General features: G+C 41.1%; 2 protein-coding genes across 2 annotated transcripts in view; both read right to left on the bottom strand.

Moving 5' to 3' along the window:
* Positions 1-18,067, bottom strand: part of LOC308663021 (vomeronasal type-2 receptor 26-like) — a gene marked incomplete at its 5' end in the record, with an annotated part of 262,313 nt that overhangs the window by 94,615 nt on the left and 149,631 nt on the right. The gene's annotated exons all lie outside the window — the stretch shown is intronic.
* Positions 1,900-18,005, bottom strand: LOC308661342 (vomeronasal type-2 receptor 26-like; the record flags this gene model as incomplete). The annotated part of the gene is made up of 8 exons (XM_081316264.1): positions 1,900-2,804; positions 3,477-3,603; positions 5,579-5,791; positions 12,005-12,267; positions 12,509-12,596; positions 14,438-14,726; positions 15,940-15,996; positions 17,938-18,005. 8 exons carry the CDS (start codon positions 18,003-18,005, stop codon positions 1,900-1,902), a joined length of 2,010 nt encoding a protein of 669 aa, XP_081172390.1.

Below are 18,067 nucleotides of genomic sequence, written 5' to 3'. Positions count from 1 at the left end.
TGCGGGCCAAGAAGCAACAGTGAGAACTGGACACGGAACCACTGATTGGTTCAAAATTGGGAAAGGAGTCCGGCAAGGCTGTATACTGTCGCCTTGCCTATTTAATTTATATGCAGAGCACATCATGAGAAAGGCAGGGCTAGATAAATCAAAAGTTGGAATTAAGATTGCCGGAAGAAACATCAACAACCTAAGATATGCAGATGACACCACTCTAATGGCAGAAAGTGAAGAGGAACTAAAGAGCCTCTTGTTGCGAGTGAAGAAGGAGAGTGCAAAACTTGGGTTGAAACTAAACATTAAGAAAACCAAGATCATGGCATCTGGCCCTCTCAATTCCTGGCAAATAGATGGGGAAGAAATGGAGGTAGTGACAGATTTCATTTTCCTGGGCTCCAAGATCACTGCAGATGGGGACTGTAGCCAAGAAATTAAAAGACGCTTGCTCCTGGGGAGGAAAGCCATGGCAAATCTAGACAGCACACTAAAAAGCAGAGACATCACCCTGTCAACAAAAGTGCGTATAGTCAAGGCTATGGTCTTCCCAGTTGCAATGTATGGCAGTGAAAGCTGGACCATAAGAAAGGCTGAACGCCAAAGAATTGAAGCCTTTGAACTCTGGTGCTGGAGAAGACTCCTGCGAGTCCCTTGGACTGCAAGGCGATCAAACCGGTCAGTCCTAGAGGAGATCAACCCTGACTGCTCTTTAGAAGGCCAGATCCTGAAGCTAAAACTCAAATACTTTGGCCATCTAATGAGAAGGAAGGACTCACTGGAGAAGAGCCTAATGCTGGGAAAGATTGAGGGCAATAGAAGAAGGGGACGACAGAGAATGAGGTGGCTGGATGGAGTCACTGAAGCAGTGGGTGTGAGCTTGAATGGACTCCTGAGGATGGTGGAGGACAGGAAGGCCTGGAGGAACGTTGTCCATAGGGTCGCGATGGGTCGGACACGACTTCGCAACTAACAACAACAACAACAAAGGATGGGGGATGTAATGTATTGGGCCTGTTTAACTTGAACTGTACCACATGTCTTTGAATGCTTTTTTTTATTAAAGAGTTTTGCAAAAACAAAATTTTATAATATATCCCCGAATCCCCCCCACCCCAAACCCGTCCACTTCCCCAGCCACTTCCCAGAGCTAAATACAGGATTATAGTTATAATAATCATATTCTAAATAAAAATTATGCATAATATACAATTAACCAAATTCATAATGTGCTTTAATTCCCCTTTAACATAACTACATACAAAGTACCAATAACAGTATCCCTCTAAAATCTACTCATAAGCTAAATGGAACTTTTTGGTCCCATATTTGTTCTGAATATAATCTATCCATCTCCTCCAAACTGAAATATATCTTTCCTGTGAATGATCTTTCAAGTAAGCAGAAATCTTAGACATTTCTGCAAGATTCGAAACTTTAAACACCCATTCTTCTATGGTAGGCAAACTATCCTTCTTCCAGTATTGTCCCACCATTGAGATTGCTTTTGAGATTGCTTAATCAGGGAGTTGGGTAATGGTCACTGGCTCCTCAGACAAGCAGTCTCCAGGACCACCATTGGTTGGCTCTAGGGTGGCAATAGGCTCCTTCGAAACTATTGGCTGCTGCCTAGTGGCCAGCAGTATAAATAGCTGCATAGAAGCCTTGGTTAACAGTTCAGCTCCTGCATTCAATAAAGCATGTTCCTGCCTGAACTCTCTCGCCTCGTCTCCTGCTTGCTGCAAAGAACCCAGTACACAACAGGGGACATTATCTTACAACTGCCTTTTGATTATTTTAACTCAAAATTGTTGCCCCAGCTCATGTATGGGGGGACAACTTAAAACAATTTCTATGCTTGGCCGGTTGGAATGTGTTGAGAGTGGAAATTCCTCTAACTCACTTTTATACATTACGTCTCATTGTAACATGCTCCTTTGTATTCAAGTCTGTCCTCAGAATGATAATATAGCACTTGGGGATGAATACACAACTTAGCAGACCAGCAGTGGAGGACAAGATGGAGAAGACCTGAACAGCCACCATGTACTTCCCCTTGGTGCTCAGGTAGGTGGGCAGGAAGGAGACCCAGACATTGCAGAAGACCAGCATGCTGAAGGTGATCAACTTGGCTTCATTGAAGGCCCCAGGGAGATTCCTAGCCAGGAAAGCCACCGTGAAGCAAATGGCAGCCAGGAAGCCCATGTAGCTGAGGGTGATGTAGAACATAAAAATAGAGCCTTCATTGCATTGCAGGATAATCTCTCCAGGCTGGGAGTGAAAGTCAGAGTCAGGGAATGGGGGTGACACTCCAAGCCAAATGGAGCAGATAAGAATTTGGACAGTAGAACATGAAAGGATGATGGAGTTGGCCAAGCTCTTCCCCAACCATCTCTTCACTGTGTTTCTTGGTTTTGTGGCCAAGAAAGCCAGCACCACTGTAATGGTTTTTGCCAAGAGAGAAGAAATGGCAACTGAGAAGATGATGCTGAAAACTGTTTGTCGGAGAAGGCAGGTGGCTTTCGTTGGTTGACCAATGAATAGAAGAGGAGACAAGAAGCAAAGCAGGAGGGAGACCAGGAAGATGTAAGAGAGGTCCCGATTGTTGGCTTTGACAATGGGAGTGTCTCGATATTTAATGAAAAGAATTAAAACAAATCCTGTGACTAAGAACAAGAATAGGACAAAAGAGATCAGAATGATTCCGAGATGTTCTTCATAAGAAAGGAAGGATATACCTTTGGGGATACATTGGATTCTGTCCTCTTTGGGATATTTTTCATCTGGACACTTGGTGCATTTTTCTGTATCTGAGTAAAATGAAAAAGCATTTCTTGTATTATTCTGTACTTTCTCCATTCAAGAAATACCTTCTTGCAACAATTGTTAACAGCAGCATTTCCCAAGAAGCATTGCTTAAAATCTCTACAGAAAGAAGGTAAGAAGAATATCTGGAATCTGAATGCCTATCTTTTGAAATCTAATTATCTAGAAAAAAAACTTAATTCTGCAAATAATCTGGTATCAAACTAAAAAGTGGAAGAGATTTTTGGGGGGGCACGGGGGGGGGCTGGCAATAAAGAATCTTGGCCAATCTGCTATACCTTCCTATCTCTTCCAAGGCCCTCCATCAAGGTTTTTCTGCTATTCCTCCTTCTATGTAAGATATTGCGAAATTTGAAGATAATAGAAATAGCAATACAGCTTAGATTTATAAACCACTCCACTGTGTTTTATTGCCCTATCTAAGCAGTTTACAGAGTCAGCCTATTTCCCCTAACAATCTGGGTCCTCATTTTATTGAGCTTGCAAGGATAGAAGGCTCGCAGTCAATCTTGAGCCTTTAAAAATTGAATTGCTAGACTGCTGGCAAAAACAAAAAATAATGCAGCTTCAATCTATCTTTTAACTTGGACTTTTATCACGGTGTTTCATCTGAATCCATTTCCACCAGGCCTGCCCTTTTGTTTGGTGTCACCCACCTTCCTGAGTGGAGATGGTCCCTTCTGGACAAAGAATGCAGTCGTAGCAGCAAATTGGCTCTCCTTCACGCTTCCGCTTGACAAATCCAGGATGACAATTTTCCACACATTTGGACTGAGGCAGAGACTAAGCAGAAAAACAAGGAATTTGAAAGAAAATAGATTGGGACTAAGCATGCATAAAAATGGATGCAGACATTAACATTAGCCAAAGAGTTTCTGGGCTTCACCTAGATAAATATGAAATCATTGATTCATTCCTAACAGATTTAGGAGAGATAAATACTGGCAGATTGTTCATTTACTCAGTCACTCCCCTTTGCTTTTGGCATCTAACATTGAAATAAAGGATTTTTCTACTTAAGAAAGTCTGGAGGGATGGAATTGAAAAAAAAGTAAGCCTTAAGTGATAGCCAGTTTGGTTCCTCCTTCTAGCCTATGATAACTATGATTTTAAAGTATAGTACAATGATCTTGCATTAAATTTTTGAAAAGAAATTATTGTAAAAGATGCATTTGTTTTTATTACATTAGATTTATTAAAATAAAACTGTAATGAAGAAAGAAACTTTGGACCAGTAGGATCTAGATAGGTGGCTTCTGGAGCATATAAAACATTGCAAAACTGCTTCCCTTTCAAAGTAGTCCAAAACCGTTCCCCAATTAAGATAGAAAGGGGAAAAATATCCTTAAAAATCAGGGCTTTCTTTATTCATGTGTTTATTATTAATCTCCAAAGCAACAGAGGGCAGGACAAGAAACAATGGTTGAAAACTGATCAAAGAGAGAAGCAACCTGGAATTAAGGAGGAACTTTCTGACAGTGAGGACAGTTAACCAGTGGAACAACTTGCCTGCAGAAATCATAGGCACTCCATCACTGGAGATCTTTAAGAAGAGGCTGGATGGTCACTTGTCTGTGATGGTACAGTTTCTCCTGCATGAGCAGGGGGCTGGACTAGAAGATCTCCAAGGTCCCTTCCAGCTCTATTCTATTTTTTCTTCAATTCACATGGCTCTCAACTAAGGCTAAAACTGACTGCCTAGTTTCTAGAACTGGGGTGAATTGCGATGCAGGAGAGGCCAGGAGAACTTGTCCCTCAAAAAGGGTAGGTCAGACATATTTTCATCTTCAGCAATTGGGACAAGAGTTGAAGACTTGTGTCCAGCTGAGTATCTGTTTTTTTTCTACTGAAGAACTACAATTATGGGACATCAACTTGCATGGAAAGACATATATAATTCTTATTAGTTGAATTTGGATCCTCATTTTTGCTCAGAGGGACTTAAGGTAGCTAACAATAAAGATAAAAAAAATGCATTCTAGGTTTTTCAGATGAAGTGCCCTCTTACAAGCCAAAGCCCAAGTCTAAGTAGCATTTCCTTTCAAATTTTCCCTTGTTATTTCCAAAATGAGGAAGGGATTTTCTTTTGATCAAGGTCTTGTTTTGCTGCTTCAGTTTTCTAGGTCAGGGAATTATCTCACATCAAAACAGTCTTTATGATTTCATGTGAACCTAAATCATTGGACCTTATTCAGGGGAGCCAAAGGCCTATGGCTCATCCCAATAGGGTGAAAGAGAGACATGGATAACTCTGGGCAGGTTTGGGCTGCTTAAAAACATTATAGAACTTCAGTGACCTTTCAAGGGAGACATTCTTCAGTTTGAACAAGGTGAGGCTTATTTCTCACATGACCAACAGAACCTCTAACCAGTCACGACTATATTTCATCTGGTTCAGTCCAAACCTTAATGCAGACACTGCTTAAAAGAACCTGAGGCTATTAGCAGAATAAATGCCAGCACTTGAATATTTCTCACCAGCTTCATCCATGGTCTCCGTCCTAAAGAATAATCACCCAGCATTCAATATAGGACATGACTGAATCAATTTCAAAGAATATTCCTTATCATGGCATCTGAAGGACACCTTTGTAAATAATACTGAAGTCCCCACAAGCAGTCTAACAAAATATTAAGTTTTCTCTTCTGTACATTCAACTCTCAGTGAGGGTCATCCACCATGGTGATCAGAGTTAGCCCACTTGAAATGGGTCATAATCTTTAGAAAAAAGAGAAAACACAGCAATATTTTACGCACCTTGTTGAGCAGATTTAGCCATGAAAGAGCAATCTGGTTAATAATAACTCTCTGTCTTTCAATACTCCCCACTTTCCTTTTGATCAAATCCCCCTCAGGTGAAATCACCAAGACTTCAATGTCCACATCTGCAGTTACTTCTCCAGTATGGTCCATGTAAAGATTCCAATGGGAAAGATTGTAGAACTCATTCTTCTCCAGAAAGGGATGGAACTAGAATGGAAACATCCAGGAATTTCAAAAGCAGAAATCTTGGTTTGTTATCCCACCTGGTAATTTCATGCATGACTCTTTCTTCTACAGTTTTTTTTTCTTAATGTGTAAACATGATCTATTATAGGGAACATTCTACAGCAGGTATCAAATAAATTGAAGAACAGCAAAAAAGAGATTCTTCATAAACTCCTTGAAAATAAAAATCAATTACCCCAAAGCATGGATTTTTTTTAAGTGAACAGGAAATATAACCACAGGAGCTAATTCTACTTTATTGGAGCACTATTAAGAGAATCTTGCAAGTCTAAAAGTACAAATCTCCCACCAATTCACTTTTTCAGCCTGAAAATTAAGGGGAGAAACCTTTCTGAGTTTCTTTTGCTAGCTGTTAGGCAGCTGCAGGATCCCACTCTTTATCTGATCACTCGCTGGGCAGGTAATCTTCTCCTTCTCCTCAAAGTTATTCTTGCCTATCATTACAGTTCCTTAATAGCTGATGGGAATGATGGTGATGTAACCTGATTTCAGCAAAACACAGGTAGTCCTCCACTTACAACAGTTCATTTAGCGAGTGTTCAAAGTTACAACATCCCTGAAAAAAAGTATGACCATTGTAGCATCCCCACGGTCACATGATCGAAATTTGGATACTGGGGAACTGGTTCATATTAATGACAGTTGTAGTGTACCGGGGTCCCATGATCCACTTTTGTGATCTTCTGACAAGCAAAGTCAATGGGGACGCTACTGTAGACTCAGTTAACAACACTGTTACTAACCTAACAACTGCAGTGATTTACTTGGCAACTGTGGCAAGAGACATCATAAAATGGGACAAAATTCATTTAATGATTGTCTCACTTAGTAACAGAAATGTTGGGCTCAATTGTGGTCAAAAATCAATGACCACCTGTACTAGCAAATGATTTTGCTGTGTGATGATTAGAAACCAGGTTAACTAATAGCTGGATAGTATGATCATTGATAAAAACTCAAATAATATTTAATCTTTTTAAAATTTCTCATAAAACTAGGTAGTTATAAATAACAATTGGTCATCTATTTTTCTATATTTTCATTAACAGCATTGTATTATTTTGTCTAAGATTTGTACCAATTCTTTAAAAAAGCTAATTTGATCCTTTGCTAAAAATATCAAGTTTCTACCCACAAAAAGTGATTTCCTGATAGAAGTGCATGAGTAAACTCCAGTAGGAAAATGTCTGATTTTCAGCAACAAGCACTATAACATTTTTTACAAGAACGTCAATGATGCACTGAAAAAGGATGATCAAACTTGAGAAAAATATTTGTGAAAATGATATCAAAATAATAGATGACGTCAAAGTAAATGTGAGGCAGCAGTGAGATGCTCATGGAAAGAAAGCAAATGCATCCATGAGAATCTCAGAAAGTGAACATTTAGTTTGGGGAGACCCCAACTCAAGTATCAGCTCTCCTTGCAGGCGCCATGCTTGGAGAACACATTTTAGAAAACCTGGATTAGCTTTATGAAAAGGCAATTAAGTCAAGGAAGAGGTCAACAGCGCTGGTTTTAGCCCTGAGGAAAGACCAGAAGGAGAAGATCCATGTGGATCTACAGGAACTCAAAATCAGGAGTCTGGAAGCACCTTTTCTATCAGAGTGTCATAACTGGAGAAGGGAAGAATATGGCACCCCAAACTGAAAGATGTTACACAGAACTTAAGATTTGTTCACAGTTATAGCAGAGTGTGGAAGCGGTACAGATTTGGATGGGAAAGAACAGGCTTCGGCTCAACCCGGCCAAGACTGAGTGGCTTTACGTACTGACATCTCGTTTAGTCCAAGAGGTTCCATCTTTGATTATAGGAGGAGAGATGTTACCTCCCGTTGATAGAGCACGCAATCTGGGCGTCCTCCTAGATTCACGACTCAGTTTTGAAGATCATATTGGAGTCGTAGCTAGGGGGGCATTTGCCCAGATTCGCCTGGTATACCAATTGCGCCCCTTTCTGGACCGAGATGCCCTATGTACAGTCACCCATGCACTCGTTACCTCCCGTATAGACTACTGCAATGCTCTCTACATGGGGCTGCCCTTGAAAACCACCCAGAGGCTTCAGCTGGTGCAGAATGCGGCTGCACGGGTAGTGATGGGAGCTCCCCGATACTCCCATATAACACCTCTGCTCCATGAGCTGCATTGGTTACCAGTTGCCCTCCGGGTGAGATTTAAGGTGCTGGTACTTACCTTTAAAGCCCTACATGGCTTAGGCCCGGGATACTTGCAGGACCATCTGCTACCGGGAACGAACTCCCATTGCCCAGTACGTTCACACAGAGAAGGCCTCCTCAGGGTACCATCGGCTAGACAATGTCGGCTGGCGAACCCCAGGGGAAGGGCCTTCTCTGTGGGAGCACCAGCCCTATGGAACCAGCTCCCCCCTGAGCTTTGGATGGCCCAAGATCTCCAGTCCTTTCGCTGTGGCCTCAAAATACTCCTTTTCCACCTGGCTGACCTGGACTGACAGGCATTTTAATTATGTTTACAATTTTTAATTTATTTTTAATTTTTAATTTTAATTTATTGCACAGAGGACTTTAATTTTAATTTTATCTTAATTTCTGTACTTTACCGTATATGTTATTGCTCTTAGCCGCCCTGAGTCCTTCGGGAGATAGGGCGGGATATAAGTCCCATTAATAAATAAAAAATAAATAAATAAATTGTAAAATGAACTCAGTGATGATATTCTGGCTGAAATAAAAGAAAAAATATCCTAAGAAGAGGAGCAGTTCTACAGCTTAGAAAGTGTATCAGAGAAGTTCAGGCTACCCTTTACTGGTTGGCTTAATGCAGAGACTGAGCAGCTACCAGTCAGAGAATATTTAACTAGGATTTCTGTAGAGAGGAGGTGATAGTTTGATTACAGCTTAAGAATAGAAAATGAGGAAGGATATAAAATAAAGGAATCCTTCAAATAGGGAAAGTCCCTTTTAAATCTTAGAGGAGAAGATGGAAAAGCAAGAAAATGTTTCAGATAATGTTTCAACACCAAGTCAGCCAGGAAGTGACCAAGTTATATAGAAACAAGGCAACAAAAGTTTGAGTTGATTAAATTGCCCACCAGCTTCTCTATGTGCCCCTCTTTGGCAGCTTCCTTGCAAAACTAACAAACTACATGCAGTAAGAAATTCCTGAGAATAATAATATTGTTGTTGTTAATTGCGAAGTTGTGTCCGACCCATTGCGACCCTATGGACAATGTTCCTCCAGGCCTTCCTTCCTCTACCATCTTCTGGAGTCCATTTAAGCTCATGCCTACTGCTTCAGTGACTCCATCCAGCCACCTCATTCTCTGTCGTCCCCTTCTTCTATTGCCCTCAATCTTTCCCAGCATTAGGCTCTTCTCCAGTGAGGCCTTCCTTCTCATTAGGTGGCCAAAGTATTTGAGTTTCAACTTCAGGATTTGGCCTTCTAAACAGCAGTCAGGGGTGATCTCCTCTAGGACTGACCAGTTTGGTCACCTTGCAGACCAGGGGACTTGCAGGAATCTTCTCCAGCACCTTAGTTCAAAGGCCTCAATTCTTTGGCGCTCAGCCTTTCTTATGGTCCAGCTTTCACTGCCATACATTGCAACTGGGAAGACCATAGCCTTGATTATACGCACTTTTGTTGACAGGGTGATGTGTCTGCTTTTTAGTGTGCTGTCTAGATTTGCCATGGCTTTCCTTCCTAGGAGCAAGCGTCTTTTAATTTCTTGGCTACAGTCCCCATCTGCAGTGATCTTGGAGCCCAGGAAAATAAAATCTGTCACTACCTCCATTTCTTCCCCATGTATTTGCCAGGAATTGAGAGACCCGGATGCCATGATCTTTGTTTTCTTAATGTTGAGTTTCAAGCCAACTTTTGAACTCTCCTTCTTCACCCGCATCAAGAGGCGTTTTATTTCCTTTTCATTTTCTGCCATTAGAATGGTATCATCTGCATATCTTAGGTTGTTGATATTTCTTCCTGCAATGTTAATTCCAATTTTTGATTCATCTAGCCCTGCCTTTCTCATGATGTGCTCTGCATATAAGTTAAATAGGCAAGGTGACAGTATACAGCCTTGCCGGACTCCTTTCCCAATTTTGAACCAATCAGTGGTTCCGTGTCCAGTTCTCACTGTTGCTTCTTGACCCGTCATTTGGGGGATTATTTTTTTAATCCCATTTATATCCCGCCCTTCTCCGAAGACTCAGGGAGGCTTACAATCTAAAGCACAAATCAATGTGCTTAGCAATAGCCTTCATTCATGTATCCCAGCATTGCTTTTCCCACTCTTTTATTGACTATGTAGGCTACTCCATTTCTTCTGAGGGATTCTTCCCTGCAGTAGTATACCTGATGGGCATCTGAATTAAATTCACCCATTCCTGCCCATTTTAGTTCTCTGATTCCTAAGATGTCAATGTTCAGTCTTGTCATCTCTTGTTTGACCACGTCCAGCTTTCCTTGATTCATGGATCTTACATTCCAGGTTTTTATGGAGAATAAATCTTTACAGCATCGGACTTTCCTTTCACCACCAGATACATCCACAGCTGAGCATCCTTTCGGCTTTGGCCCAGCCGCTTCATTCTTTCTGGCACTACTAGTACTAGCCCTCTGCTCTTTCCCAGTAGAATATTGGATGCCTTCCAACCTGAGGGGCTCATCTTCCAGCATCATATCGTTTTGCCTTTTCGTACTGTCCATAGGGTTTTCATGGCAAAGATACTGGAGTGGGTTGCCATTTCCTTCTCCAGTGGATCACATTTTCTCAGAACTCTTTGCTATGACCTGTCCGTCTTGGGTGGCCCTGCATGGCATAGCTCATAGCTTCATTGAGTTATGCAAGCCCCTTCGCCACGACAAGGCAGTAATCCATGAAGTGGAAATAATAAGATTAAAAAGTTTTTTTTCTATCTTGTACTCGTTGCCTTGGAAGAGTGAGGAAGATTCTTAGGGATGACTCACACCCTTGACGGTATCTTTTTACTCTCCTACCATCTGGTAGGAGATATAGGAATATAGCCAGCCGTACCAACAGGCTGAAAAATAGCTTTTACCCGTGGGCTGTTAGGCTTTTAAATGGGACATAATCTTATGCAGAATTGACTTGGGAGGCCGGTGTGTGGTGTAGTTGGTTCACATAGTGTGCTGGGATGGAGAGTTTGTTGTCACTGATTGTTGGGGGGAGAGAGCACGGGGGGAGGCTCAGCTAATCTCAATGTACACATGTTGTACTTTGACAATAAAGGTTTATTTATTTATTTAAATACAACAAATGTAATTCTGCACCAAAAAGGAGAAATGTAATCAACCAAGTGTGAAAGTGTGATATTGTGACAGACGTCAGATAGGTTGACATTTTGTATAAAGTTCTGAGCTAACGTTTTCTCAGAGTACTTGAAATGAACCACTCTCTCAAGCATGAGGCTCTATTTCTGCAGGAATAAACAGTTGAAAGGTGCCGTCCTCATTCCAGCATGATTCATTAGCCACTCACACTGGAGAAAATAGAACCCAGCTGAGGCTTAGGCCATCAGTTGTTCTCAGGGTCTCCTCCAAATTTATAAAAGTAAAATTCTACAGTTAATCACCAAACATACATACAGGAATATTATTAAAAGCGCAATCTCCCTTTCAAAATTAGAAGTGTTTAACATCAAACCATATCTGGTATGGTTTGATGTTAAACACTTAGGACGCTGAGCTTGTCGATCAGAAGGTCGGCAGTTTGGCGGGTCGAATCCCGAGTGCCGCGTAACAGAGTGAGCGCCTGTTACTTGTCCCAGCTTCTGCCAACCTAGCAGTTCGAAAGCACGTAAAAATGCAAGTAGAAAAATAGGGACCACTCCGGTGGGAAGGTAACAGCGTTCCGTGCGCCTTTGGCGTCTAGTCATGCTGGCCACATGACCACGGAGACGTCCTCGGACAAGCGCTGGCTCTTCGGCTTTGAAACGGAGATGAGCACCGGCCCCTAGAGTCGAAAACGACTAGCACGCATGTGCGGGGGAACCTTTACCTTTACCTTTTATATCTGGTACCAGTTCCCTGATAAATTATCCCTCAAGCAACTAGATTGGCCAAATCTGTTGGTCTTTTGCAGCACAAGGAGGTTGATATGATTCCCCTCTTTCTATAATGGATTCCTTCTGCAGAGGAAGTTAGTTTGCTGGATCCTTATTGGGACCCCATACCTGCCATGGCTGCAGCCTTGGAGCCTCCAGTGTCTCTTGGGCCTCCTTCTTTCTCCTCCAGGATCTGGGTGAATATCCAGCCTTCAAGACGTGGGCCAGAGTCATAAAGATAATGTAAACAGAGTCACTGTTTACAACAAACAACCCATTCAAGTCCTCTTCTGTCTCCACTGGAGTTTTTTGGGTGCATCTTTTCCGGCCTTTGACAGAAAAAAACTGCTTTGAAAAAGAACACAGAAAATTCTTCTCTTCATACTGGGGGTCTATAATGGAAAAGGGTTCGAAAGCACCATATTTTGGATTTGGTTTTTGCATAAATTCAAAGCTCCAAATACTATGGATGTATTTGTGATATCCAAGATGGGATATTATATAGTTTCCCAAAGTTGTGGTGATCCAGATTTTCTCTCCAATGGGTCCTGACAAAGTGTCAAGTGTTAGATGAAAAATATGAAATGTGCTTGAAATGATAATATGTTCTGTGAAGTGAACAAAGACATTCACTTGTTTCCACTGAGAGCTGGAATCCTGGAAGGGTGCTGGATGTCCAGTCATTGAGAATTGTTGTGATATAACGACACAAATTCCCTTCCTGAGAAGCAAAGGAGGAAAAATCCTCAGGAAATTCTCTCCCTCCTCTGTGTCTGGAGCAAGGAGACCAATCAAGGTCCATCTGAAATGGAGGAGCACTTGGACAATTGCTGAATACTGAAACCCTTCTTTGGGGAGCATCTGGTGGAAAAAAGGGAATTTACTTTTATCACTCAGAGTCTCAGAAGCAATTCTATGACTGATCTGGAAAAGCAATGAAGAACGCTGTGTTATAATTGGGGTCGGGTCAAGTCCAAAATATGAGTTTTTAATAAATCTAACTTTGTTTTGATAAACATCTTAGAATAGTTTGTTGATTGGCCATTGTTTAAAATGTTAAACACAGAATATTAAGAAGACTTTGTATAAAAATGGAACATGAGAAACAAATTAAGTAAAAAAGAATAACAATGAAAATGCAAATCATATTTCTCTATCACCCCTACAATTTAATGCAGTTAGACTCACATGTGCAGATGTTGATTAAATCATATCAACAATCAAGAAGTAAACAATACTCCAATCAAAGAACTGCCAAACAAACTAACATAAATAGCCCAACCAAAAAACTTCCAAGACCATTCCCACCAGCACTTACAGGGCAAATCACTAATATAAAATTGAGATCATACCCCTCTCCTTACTAGCATTGATGATCTTACCTGCTTTATGTAATGAAATGTCTGCTAGAAAATAATCAAGTTCAGAAAGCAACAAGAAACCCTCATTTCAACATTGAGCTACAAATATTCTCCTTTTACCAATTTGACTCCATCCCTCTATTGATGCAGCCTAGGTCTGCATTGGCTTTTTTGGCAGCTGCAGCATACTGGCATCTCATATTTAAGTCATGGTCCAGTAGGACACTTAGATTTCTCTCACACTTGCTACTGCTCAGCAAGGTATCAACAATTGTACAACTGTGCATTTAGTATTTCTTATCTAGCAACAGGACCTTACTTTTCTCACCACTGAATTGCATTTCATTGGATAGCTGTGTATTCTATTTGTGGGTTTCATTCTGCAAAGTTTCCGTAATGGCAAGAATATCATATTTCCCCTCATGTACTTGAATTTCTAATTCACTCTGTCTATTTCTCATACTCTGTGGGTTCCTTTTAGACATTTTAGTCCTTTTTAACTGACCCTGTTTTTACCTTCTACATAACCTGTTTTGTGCCTGAGTTCCCCTACTACCTTACCACCTGTTTTACTAGTGCACATTGTATAACACACACTATCAAAAGCTTGGTTTTCCTTGACAGAAAGGTTGATATTTTTACCCACAGAAACATCTATGTTACAAGCACTGATTACCCTATTACTTTTAGATTTCTGGGGACAAAGGTGTTCTGTATCAATTAACTCTGTCCCCATTGTTTACTTTAAATGTTTCCCCAGCAAATCCATGAATTTAATGTCAAGTAACTCAGACCCTTTCTTTGCTGGATGCAAACCATCTCTTTCACAATTTTTTTCATGAATATGGTATTTGTTCAGCATTATCATCATTTTCTAAGATCATGTACAAAATATGAGCTTTCCATCAGTGCCACATTTTTTTATTGTACAGATGACCCTTTGATTAGACACAGACTTTCTCCTCACCTACATAATTTTGCAGCAGAAGCCCCCAAAGCAATAGAGTTGATATCATGAGAGAATATGACTATTTTGATACATGCTGCCATCCTAATGTGTATGCCAGTTCCCAACCACGACACCTATAAATAGACATAGTGAAAGCAGCTCTTGAATTCCATAGAGAAGATATGGTTGGATCTAACATGCACCCACCACCACCCAACTCAATTTACTATAGAGAGAAACACATACACAAACCTGTGGGACTTTGTAGGTGCCTACTAATGTTGACATCTGAATGGAAATCTCCCTGTCAGCTGCATCAAGGAGAGTCAAAAGCTTGTCTTTTCTTCCACAGCTGTAGTTGGGAACGTTGGCTTTTCCAGTAGAGAGCATGTTCAGCAAGACCTCTGAAGTGCCAAGGGTGTTCAAATAGTTGTCATGGATATTGTAGCCAAGTGTGAGATTGCACATGTGCTGGATATTCTTGTTGATCTCTTGAATGGTGAAAATAAAACGTTCTATTGCTTTGGAAGTATAAGGTATACTAGTGTAAAAACAATGTTTTGGTTAATACAAGCATCATCGACAGCAGTAATAAAATACCTTTTTTCCAATTTCATCCTCCTTATGACTATTGATTCTGAAACCAATATTAATCGAAAACAAGAGGCAAATGATAGTCATCCATCAACATTCAATATTTTTAAATGTTGAGAAAGTGGGAAGCAGGTGAGAAGCACAAATAGTTTATTATTTATAGCAGCAGTAATTTTCATCAGCAGAGTACCCACTGTGCAAAATTATTCATTTTTTAAAGTACAACCATCATAAAAAGAGGAGGATATTTCATATGTGACCCAGAAGAGCTGTTCTGAAAACAAGTCATCATCTATTCCTATAAGGATCAGGCATTGAATATCAATGAGCCATTATAAAAATATGGAAATGAGCTGGTCAGCAATGGGTTCTTTAAACGAATGTTATTATTCAAGTCATAAATTTTAGATTGGACGTGGAGAGGAAAATAATGTGGACTTCTTTCAGGTATTTTTTTTCTGCCCTGTATTTGTGTCTCTTCCATTAAATAAGAAAAAAGAGGAAACCCATGGAAATCTGATCAATCAACAAAAAATAATGAGTTCCTGAAATATAGGAGTAAGCAGAAAAAGGAGGAAAGAATGAGATGGAAGGAATACAATTTCATCAGACTGAATCACTTACAAGTGGGACTGACTATAAGGAAGCAGGTTGAAAAACAATATTTTCTGTGATAATGTTACCGCACTGGTGACTATACCAATGAGATGGTCTCCTGGCCTGTAGTAGCTCCATGGTCTTTCTCTATCCAGGCACACCGAATTTAGTGGGCACTTCATTCTAAGCTTCCCAAAGACTGGTAGGGACACCAGTAGCATCGCAAGTAGAAGCAGGAGGCCCATAATTCATAGAGACGAATCAATTGCTTGTTTCCAAAGAAGAGTTAGATGATTTCAAAGCGCTCTCAGATAATGGAATAGCCAGTGGCTTTCCTTATGCAAACAGAAACAAACCGAGATTATCTGGAAAAGAGAGAAAGGTTCATTCAGCAGCACAGTCCCTGCCTGTGTCCTAAATCTTGTGCAAACCATTCAGCATCAGTAGAGGCTTTTAATCTTTTTTTCTGATGCAAGATCCCTTCCATGTTGCTTCAGAGTATCAAAGGCAGTCACTGGAAAAGTAGCAGTAGATGTCTCAAAGTGTGGGACTGTGATAATTACGGTGAGTGATAATTTGTCCTCTGGACCTCTTCCAGGGCTCCATGTACAGAGGGGCAGCTGGAGAAAAGGATTTTTGTGAAATGTCGCAGATACACCCCTAGAGACACCCTTCAATAATGGTTGTCATCCTTCCTGTCAGGACATGTCCAGAAAGGGATACTGGAGGAAGATGCTTCAATAACCAGTGAATTGACTTCTGCTGTCCTCCATTGTGGCAGATGGTCTCCATAGAATGCTAGAGAACGTCACCCAGAGCTATGCAGTTTGGTGGCAGTCTCAGTTCTTGACACCCAGTGCTTTTTTTGTAAAAGAAAAAGGTGCCGGAACTCACACATGTCATACAATCCGCCTTGCCTACCCTACAAGGTTCCATCCAAAAAAGGTGCCGGAACTCCGTTCTGAGCGTTCTATGAGAAAAAAAGCCCTGTTGACACCTAACTCTCTAACCCCATCTGCACCCTTGAACCCTGCCTAATGTTAAGAGCAGGTCTTCTTTGTGATTTTCTTGTCTATGAGATCTCCAGAGGTTAATCCTAATTTGGAGCTGATTTTAAAATTCCTTCTGCCTGAAGTGGCATTTCATTTCCATCTGTTCTAGAAGTATGCTTTTTTTTGGATGAGAGAGCTGACTAAAAGGCAGGATGGCGACAATCTGTAGACTGTATTCTTGGGTAAATAGGGAGAAATTTAGAGAAGGGACAGATTTTTTTTCTTATTTTATTTTCCTTGACTCTCTGTCTTCCTTCAATATTCAGGAAAGTCACTGAAATCCTTTATATTTTGAAGCTTCATAGTTTATTAAATAGAGAGTGGTGTGAAGTCTGCAGCTGAGATGGTGGTGATGCTCACAGCATGGAGGATGGTGTGATATGATTTCTTGCCAGACCCATCCAGAAACTTGTTTAGAGATACATAGAGGTCCTTTCTCTGGTGCCATGGATGGACTTGGTGGGATGGGCCCCATTTGACATTCCTATCTCTCAGGCTGTGTGTGACATACACACACACAAACACACACACCATACATAAGTGCTTTGAGGTGCAGTTGGAAGTCCTGTGTTCCTGCTTTATCATGGGTGATGTATTGTTGAGATTACATTTCTCATCTGGAGAACAGATGGAAATGAAATGTCGGGCTTCCGGTTTGCCACACAGCCACTATGGACGGCTGGGAGACTTGCTCTCTCTCCCCCATCCAGTTTTGCATTGCTGGGGGACCCTGAAAAGGCCCAAAAGTCACCCCAAAAAGGTGATCAGCAAGGAGGGGCACTCACTGGATTGTGGGAGAGCCGCAACTCTCCCGTTAGACCTGGCGATCCCTCCAAACCGGCAGATGAAAGGACCGGCCATTGTGGCTCATCCCTAGAATGTGAACAGCCAAAGTCACATTTTCTACCAGGCAACTCTTAAAGCAGTGCAGAAGAGACTGGGTGAGATTTACCTCTTTTACACCCTAATTACTTTCTGTACCTCCTTAAGCTGCTAAGCATTCTCCCCCCTGGGGTGAGTGATGGGGGACTTTAGCACTCCGTCCAGAAAGAGTGGTGACTAAATACCCAGAGGCATTTTAAACGTTCAAAAAGTAACTGAATCCCAATTGGAACCTTACGTCTCAAAGCATGTGGACTGAAAGACTTTTTATTTTTCATTATTTTTCATTATTTACTTCTGTTGGAAATCTGGGTTTTTTCTTATAAAAAAGAAAAGAAAAGAAAAAGAAAAACTGAAAAGATTGAGCACTCCAAACATCCTCCCTCCCCCTGCATCTGTTGGCATGCTATGAAACAACAATGGCTGAAACAGAATAAGTTTATTTGGAGCTTGACAGACTGACCCCCTAGAAACCAGAAGGAACCTGAAAAATAATAAGTACACATTGCTTGTCTTGCTAGGGTCCTGGTTTCCAGGGATACTTATTATGCAATTTCTCTGCATCGAGACTGCATGTTATCACCAAATCGGGCCCTGAGCTCTCCCCAAAAAGCATCAGGGTCTCACAGCTTGGGGGATCCCTTGTCATGGAGAACCATCACCCATTTGGCTCCTTCTCCCTCAAGTTTGGCCATGATTGCATCCTCATAGTCAAACTGCCCTGTGCCAGTCCACCTGGTTCAGGGAAAACACCAGC

The sequence above is a fragment of the Vipera berus genome (genome assembly GCF_964194415.1).
Source record: "Vipera berus genome assembly, chromosome: 2".
Taxonomy (NCBI): domain Eukaryota; kingdom Metazoa; phylum Chordata; class Lepidosauria; order Squamata; family Viperidae; genus Vipera; species Vipera berus.
The sequence above is the reverse complement of the archived record's forward strand: the minus strand, read 5'-3'. Positions and strand labels throughout refer to the sequence as shown.